The sequence below is a fragment of the Trachymyrmex septentrionalis genome, unplaced genomic scaffold, assembly GCF_001594115.1.
Source record: "Trachymyrmex septentrionalis isolate Tsep2-gDNA-1 unplaced genomic scaffold, Tsep1.0 scaffold37, whole genome shotgun sequence".
Taxonomy (NCBI): Eukaryota; Metazoa; Arthropoda; class Insecta; order Hymenoptera; family Formicidae; genus Trachymyrmex; species Trachymyrmex septentrionalis.
The window spans coordinates 482,313-490,619 of NW_017305536.1; the positions used below are offsets into that span (position 1 = coordinate 482,313).

Below are 8,307 nucleotides of genomic sequence, written 5' to 3' on the forward strand. Positions count from 1 at the left end.
ATTCCGCCATTAGGGATCCTTACTGTTAGTTAGAAAGAAGACAATGTTAAAGAAAGAAGAGGTTAAGACGAGGAATTGCGTTATATAGTTATCTCAGATGTAGGACACCAAATGGCTACTTCCGGCTAATTGCCGCTACTCTCTTGACATATACTCTATTTTTTCATACAGCGTTTTTCCGACACCGTCTTTCGAATCTATTTTTTTCAGGACCGGCTGCTTGAGCTTGGTCTTATTTTTTTTTCCTCTGTGGTCCTGATAGAGAAAGGAATATCGCAACCACGGAATAATAAGAAGGAGATCAAATTCATATTAAAGATTACTTATTACTAGCCCGTGCCGCTTACCGCGCGCAACATGTAATAGAAAGAAAAAGAAGCAAGCGGCACGGTTTGCGCGGTTTCTATAGTTTCCTAAAAGCGTATATTTCCTTTATACGTCTTAATTTTCCTCTTATCTATGAAGTTGTCTGATGCGCGTAAGTATTTTCGGGAACGACTGAGATTATGCTGAATAGCATAGCCAACCCGTTCGTTCACATCAAACGTCATAGACGCCCCACTGAAAAATTGAACAGGTAAACGCCGCGTTAGTTTATGTTTTGTTCTTTTTGCGTCGCGTGTTTTCCTGCGTGTCCGTTCGAAGGCAGCAATTCCTCTCCACGTCCAAGAAACCCTCTCAGCGTATCGGAGAGATCGGTTGTCTAGCATGCTAAATATCATGCCAGAAATTTCAATAGGTAATTTCTTTATTACATCTACTGTTGTTACGATAAAGAAACCGGAAACAAACCTAAATATTCTCCTAAAAGCTTCCATCGTGCGACTGCAAAATGGAGACTGACTTTCTCGGCGGTTGAGGAATACTTATATAGATCTTCCACCACCCTTCTTTTACCCTCTCCACATTTATGTCCCCACCATGGCCCCCCCTCCTCTCAGTGTCGAATCCTGCGTGAATCTTTGACTATATAACATGAACATATAACAATTGCTGCTAGTAGCAATTTCAAACTGAATGTCAAGATATGTCGCGCCATTATCAACTAATTAAGAAATACGTGAACTAACGTCACAGCTAGTAATCAGTGCTCAGGCATATCAGAGCTGATTTTAGACGTATTATCCATTAAACATGCACGTGCAAATCTTTATTGCGAAAGCATTAAGAAATATACGCATAACTGCGTTATTTATAATTTTAACTCGCATAGTCGTGAAGTTCTACATACATTTATAATGATGTACTTCTGATGTTGTTAATATGACATGGCTGTGACAAATCCATGTTTACGATGATAGGACGTCAAATTCGTTAAAAATATCCAATTAATTTCGTCAAATAGATGATCCTTTGTGACATAATACATATTTGATACAAATTTATTTTTTGTGGGTCTGTGTAATTAACTGTAATTATACAAATGTTGCCATATGAATTTTTAGATTGTATTGTTGGTCATTGCATAGTTCGTCATAGAATTAATGACAAACATCGATAAAACAAACTAATGTATCCTTCTGCCACCTACATAAACTTTTTTACTTCTATTTAATCCTAGCTGTACATACTTATTTTTTGCATCCTTGATATGTATTGTACATTGAACCGCATCTATATTTGTTATCGTAATTTCTGTAAAAATGTATATTATATATTTCAATTAATTCAATCATCAATATACTTCAATTAATTTTTTTCCAATCGATGAGGAATTGATTATAAGGAACAAATTCATAATGTGTAAAAGTCGATAGTTAAGGAACTTCGAGATATATAGATTCATAGAAAAAAAATTTTTAAATGCGATAAAAATCTCAATTTGTAGAGTTGCGCTGGGATCTCGCGGACCTCAAATATGGGTAGCTATTTAACATGTACAATATGTTATCTCATGATTAATTATTATTACGAATGAAAAAAACTGCTAATGCAGTAGCATATATATCAGGATATTAATTTATACGAAAATCAATCAACACATAGATTATTCTCTCTCGATGGTTTATTGAGAAAATTGTGTTTATAAAATAATAACTTTGGTAAGACCATTAGAAGAATTTCATATATTAAGTTTTTCTCCTTCTCACCGTTAAATCTTTCATGACAAATGAAACTGATCGCTGGGAAAACATAATGGAAATTTGGGCTTAAATTAATTATCCAAAACGCATACACACACACACACACACACACACACACACACACACATCGTTTTTACTTTAAAACGAAAATAACTCACATGTATATATACTCTAACAAGTTAGTAAATTTTGTAGATCTCTAAAAGTTTCAGGTCATTGGTCACTTAACATACATTCCTCCTTATATATATATGTATAGGATTCTCTTATAAAATTATTCCAAATATAATAGAAACTTGCATTAGATATTTTGAATTTCATTGCTCATTAAATTTATTTGGAAAATGTACTTTATCTTAAAATACTCGTTGTAGAATAAAAAAATAACGTAAAAAAGATTCTGAAATTGGTTAAAAAAACGACATATAATTCAATATATACTCGCTATAAACAATTTTTATGACACGACCAAATTATGTCTTTTTTTTTTTTAGAAAAATCATTCTGTAGCTTTATGAAAACTTAAATTTATAAGCTCCTTTCCCACAACATAGCGGCGAGTCATGTGACTTGGGACCCACTACATCAAAGGTGCCGACGCTCAGTGTCTGCACTATATATACTTATACTATGATTTGGGCCACAGGAGGTATAGGCAAGACTCCCTTTATGTCTATATACTCTAAGGGCGTGTTCTCATCTTGACGGAAAAGCAGAAAGCGGAAAAGCAGTGGCCAATCAGAACTCACGCTGGTAGTAAGTAGTACACAAAGAAATTGTAGACTACCAGCTAGAGTATATATTAGCCGTAATCGTATGCTATATGCCGTAATCTTTTTATACCGTATGGCGTAAATCATTTCGACGCGAAATGTTTTGCGTTTCACAGTTGTCATCTTGAACCTTATTGGCAACGCAAAGCAAAAGTAGACATGGTTTGATCGAACTGCACACAACGACTGCGTTCCATTTAACGCTCACAACACTCGTGGAATCATTTTATTCTTGTCGTTTATCAAATGTTAAACAAAAGATGTTACGCTCGCGAGCGTTAAGTGTTAGTTCCGTTAGAACACAGCCAACATATAATCTTTCCAAGCGATAACCCGATATTAAACATACTGCGAGTGAGTGTGGAAATGTAAATGAAAATGTGAATGTAAAAAATTTTTGTTATATTGAAATATACGTTTATATATTGTTACTGAAAAGTGAAGATAATGATTTGATAACATCTTTCTACTACATGCAAGTAATATTGGGCGCCAAATGAACTAGCATATCAATGTTAGTTTCCACGATACCAAAACTAACCAAACGGCAAAAGGAACAAGATCGAATTACTTACTAATCAAATATATTTATTTATAACTTACAATCTAACTACTATTGTTGGCAAACAATTTATCTTTATTTTATTATACATTACTAAGTCATTAATATACATTATTTTTAACAGTATTATTTAAAAGCGTATATTTCTTTTATACATCTTGATGTTCTTCTTATCTTTGAAGTTGTCCGATGCGCGTAAGTATTTGCGGGAACGATCGAGATTCTGCTGAACAGCACAGCCAATTCGTTCGTTCACATCAAACGTCATAGATGCCTCATTGAAAAATTGGACAGGTAAACGCCGCGTTAGTTTATGTTTTGTTCTTTTTGCGTCGCGTGTTTTCCTGCGTGTCCGTTCGAAGGCAGCAATTCCTCTCCACGTCCAAGAAACCCTCTCAGCGTATCGGAGAGATCGGTTGTCTAGCATGCTAAATATCATGCCAGAAATTTCAGTAGGTAATTTCTTTATTACATCTACTGTTGTTACGGTAAAGAAACCGGAAACGAACCCAAATATTCTCCTGAAAGTTTCCATCGTGCGACTGCAAAATGTAGACTGACTCTCTCGGCGGTTGAGGAATACTTATATAGATCTTCCACCACCCTTCTTTTACCCTCTCCACATTTATGTCCCCACCATTGCCCCTCCCCCTCTCAGCGTCAAATCCTGCGTATTCAAATCAAACGTATTTATTTATAACTTACAATCTAACTGTTATTGTTGGCAAAAAAATTTATCTTTATTTTATTATGAATTACTAAGTCATTTATATACATTATTTTTCATAGTAATATTTAAAAGCATATATTTCGTTTATACACTTTAATTTTTTTCTTATCTTTGAAGCTCTCTGATGCGTATAAGTATTTCCGGAATGATCGGGATTCTGCTGAACAGCACTACTAACTTCAATAAGAACTCAATAAGAGCTCAAGCGGCCGATCTCGAAAAAGGTGGGCTCGAAACATGGTGTAGGAAAACTCGTGGAAAATCTGGCAGATGTAATTTTAGTGCCATCGCACCTTGCGGGAAAAGTTGGAAGTATTGACTATCACGTGGTCACAGGTCATACGTATGCATCTACTATATATATTACTACATACATACATATATGTAACCTATAACCACGTGACAGAAGTCAATACTTCCAACTTTTCCCGCAAGGCGTGATGGCACTAAAATCACATAGGTCAGATTTTCCATGGGTTTTCCTACACCGTATTTCGAGTCCACTTTCAGACATCGAGTTTGATCTCCTTATTACTCCGTATTGTTCAGGGAGTAGACCTAGCCGCTTTGTCGAACGTGCCCATTGGCTACATCGTGTACTTGATACGGGCAGAGAGAAACCTGAGAGAAGACCAAAACCCATGATGGGCCAAAACCTGTAACCTCAAAATGCTGTCGTCACTACTGCCCTCTGACAAAGTGAATGTAAACATAGTAACGTCCACTTTTCAAGGCTGGAGATGATAAATCGATATTTGGTTCATATAATCCTGTTACATGTAGCATTTTAGAATCTGAAACAATACATCAATAGCAGCGAGCGCTCAATCATCTGTTGAGTCCGCTGAACGCAGCCATTGTGTTAAATGGTTAGAATAATTGCCTAGTTTACATCGTGCGCTTGATACACGTACTAACTAGTAACTTCCTATGTGTTCTATGTAAGCTATGTATTTAAAGAATGATGTACTAAATTGGTACAATATGCATCAAAATAATTAAATACATGTTGTTAATTAAGTATATATGTAGTTTATATTTTTATACATATCGCCGAAATTAGGATCATTTAATAGAAAGTTACTAGTTAGTATCTGTATCAAGTGCACGATGTAAACTAGGTCAATGAAATCTTCTATTAGAATATATCAATTGATAAGATTATTATTTCTTTTTAATTTCGAAAGACACACGTTTTAGCTTATATGTACTATATTTTTATCGAAAAATCTAACAACTTTGATAATTTTTTCAAAAGATTCCAATATGCGCCATCTCTTTTTGAAATGTATTCCAATAATGACGTAAAGATAATTAGATAATGATTCTTTAAGTATTTCAAAAAAAACATATCTTAATAGTTACTATCTGTTATTGAATTATATTATGATATTTTTTCAACTATGATATTTTTTTCAAGGATGTTAGAAATTTCAAAAATAATTCAAACTTTTATTATTATCTCATCGGAATACATTTCTGACAACTTTGATAACTTTAAAAAAATTCAAGTACATTTTAATTTTTTTAACAGAAATATTTACATCACATTACTTAAATTTCTTTCTTGTGAACGTTCAAAGCTATCAAACTGAAAGTTCTTAAGTTAAATTATCAGTTCTTTTTTTAGTCACAGCTATAAATATCATAAATAAAATATCATAAATACAGCGACATCAGTGACGCGTTCGATCCGGAAGTTGCTCAAGTAGCCATTTTTAAACGTAAAAGCAGTCTTTTACACAACAAGTGTTTTTGCATTTTTTATTGATATGCAAATTGCTTTTATGTGATCCCCATCATATTTTTGTCGTTAAAAAAGAAAGATATTTCTTTCCTATCATTCTTAAAAATATATCTGCATGAAACGACTTTCCACTGAATCGTATATAAAATCATTTCGAATTAGGTCAGATTAAGTGCTCGAATATGTCGTTGGCACGAACAGAATTTTTATAAGTGGGTTGATGAAAATGTAGATTTGAATGTAAATGAGAGTGTTCCCTTATGCCCTTATCCTCGACAAGTGATTAAGTAGCATTTGATCAATAGTCGAATCGAACAGTTTGCTATGTGTTTATTTCGAGATTTAGCAACGAGGACGAATTTAACCTCCCAATCTAGGTGGCTCGTGTTTGAAAATTCAATTCAATTGTGATTTCCTGTTATCACCATATGGTGATTGTTCTTGCTGGCAGCACGAAGCATCTTTGATCGTGTAAGATTTTCCGATTTCAACACGACACGATGGCACCGCAATTGCAGATTTTGTCCAACGTTCTGCAGGTAAATGTAGTCAAGCACATTTGTATTAATATAATGATACGAAACATAATTCATATTTTTTTCTCAAGTTTTTATGGTCACTTATAATATATTTCTTGCAAGGAACAGTATTTTGTGAATATATGTCCTCTTTATTCTAAATTTATTATTTAAGATTTATTATTTAAGATGCTATGTTTGACAGATAAACTATATTAATAATGCTAATGTATGTGTTTAATATTTAAATAAAATAATACTTTTAGCGATTAGAAAACTTAGAAACCGCAACGACTGGCTATCTTTATGGTATTATGTACAATGATACTCTCATCGTTCTGACATTTAGTATAAGTTCATGTAATAGTGAAGATAATAACCTAACAGATTATACAGCACTGCAGTTGAATTTACCTGCAGATATATATTTCTGTGGCGTATTACATATTGGTGAATGTGAAAAAATAAATACTGATATTTTCAAGGTAATTACAAATTAGATTTGTTGTTTATCTATCTATCTTATTCCATTCATTCTTACATTACATTTGTTTGTTTAGGACATTGATATAACAGATAATCCACTACTTTTAAAATATTCACGCAATACATTGGATATACAAGCATATTTTTATGTCCATCAAAAACTAGAAGCTATAAATAATCTTAGTATTATTAGCGAAGATGATCTTTCTCAACAATTTGTATATATTAGATTACAAGCGACTCTACCATTGATTGCTCAGGATAGGAATATATTAGAAGCTTTACAAGAATCACGAAAAAATGTAAGATTTTCCTTTTGATTAACATTTTTACATCATATTTTTTGTCTTGTATATATTATATATGTATCATATAATTTTGCACTATAGATTGCATCTGGAAAAATAGGAATACGTTTTCCTTTGAATGATGCATACCTCTTCAGAACTGATGACAATTTAAAAGATATAATGTTAAAAGATATTTTATCTGTGTCCAAAAACCAGGACAAATTTTCAACTGGATTAAGTAATGTAAATTATAATACTGGACCTGTGGTATGTGCCTTTAGCTAAAATTTATACGTACTACTTTAAACATAAATTATATCAAAGTATATAAAGATTATGCGTTTCGCGGGTTTTCTCTGTGTCCATTCTTGGAATGCCAACGTTTCATAAACCTTGCTATCCACTTCATCAGGGCGAGAAGCAGCCTGATACTGATATAGACACGGAGAAAACCTGTGAAACGCATAATCTTTATATAGAAAGCACCCGTGGAAGCCTCAAGAATATATCAGAGTATTTTTACTTATTTTGTTAATTTTCAGAAAGTTATACATGCAAACATGTTATTAAAGATGTCAAGCGAGAGAAATTCTGAAGAATCTGTTAGATATGCTCCTGTTTTGCAACACATCAAAAGTGAGTACTACAGAAAAGTTTTTGATTTATTTAATTTATATCAATACACATAATATTTCTAATTTATCATATATTTGTTATGTTGTAGAATCCTTCAACAGTTTAGAATGCAATTTACACATTGATGCATTATCATTGGTGAATTTGAATGTAAAATCAGCTGAATTGCACGCGATTTTAGTGGAATCGACTTGCCGAAATATTAGATTAATTGAAATGCAACAAGAAAATCAGTCTGAAGATACGCGACTATCTGAAATCATGCATTTTAAACCTCAGAGTTGTGGACATTTATTTACAGTAGCATATCCTAGCAATTCTACTAATGATACCACAAGTAAGATCTTGATTACTTGTTTATTACTTGATTTATTTATCAATCATGCAATAAATATTACTATTGGAATTTATATCATTCGTATGTCCTGTATCGTCATTACATAATTAACATTACCGAATTTGTTATCATAGTGATATGTGT

At 32.9% G+C, this 8,307-nt stretch overlaps 1 protein-coding gene and 1 long non-coding RNA gene across 2 annotated transcripts in view; one reads left to right on the forward strand and one right to left on the reverse strand.

The window, feature by feature from the left end:
- Window positions 1-3,562: 3,562 nt before the first annotated feature.
- On the reverse strand, window positions 3,563-4,451 carry LOC108750696. Its single transcript, XR_001939451.1, has 3 exons — window positions 4,240-4,451; window positions 3,929-4,086; window positions 3,563-3,847 (listed from the first exon to the last, which is right to left on the reverse strand). It is a non-coding gene; the product is annotated as an uncharacterized LOC108750696 (long non-coding RNA).
- Window positions 4,452-5,896: 1,445 nt separating this feature from the next.
- Window positions 5,897-8,307, forward strand: part of LOC108750694 (ufm1-specific protease 2) — a 3,739-nt gene continuing 1,328 nt past the window's right edge. The window contains exons 1-6 of the mRNA XM_018490357.1: window positions 5,897-6,435; window positions 6,681-6,899; window positions 6,975-7,202; window positions 7,290-7,457; window positions 7,733-7,826; window positions 7,915-8,163. Of these exons, the coding sequence (XP_018345859.1) occupies window positions 6,397-6,435; window positions 6,681-6,899; window positions 6,975-7,202; window positions 7,290-7,457; window positions 7,733-7,826; window positions 7,915-8,163 (997 nt within the window). The 5' untranslated portion in view covers window positions 5,897-6,396. The remainder of the gene's footprint in view (window positions 6,436-6,680; window positions 6,900-6,974; window positions 7,203-7,289; window positions 7,458-7,732; window positions 7,827-7,914; window positions 8,164-8,307) is intronic.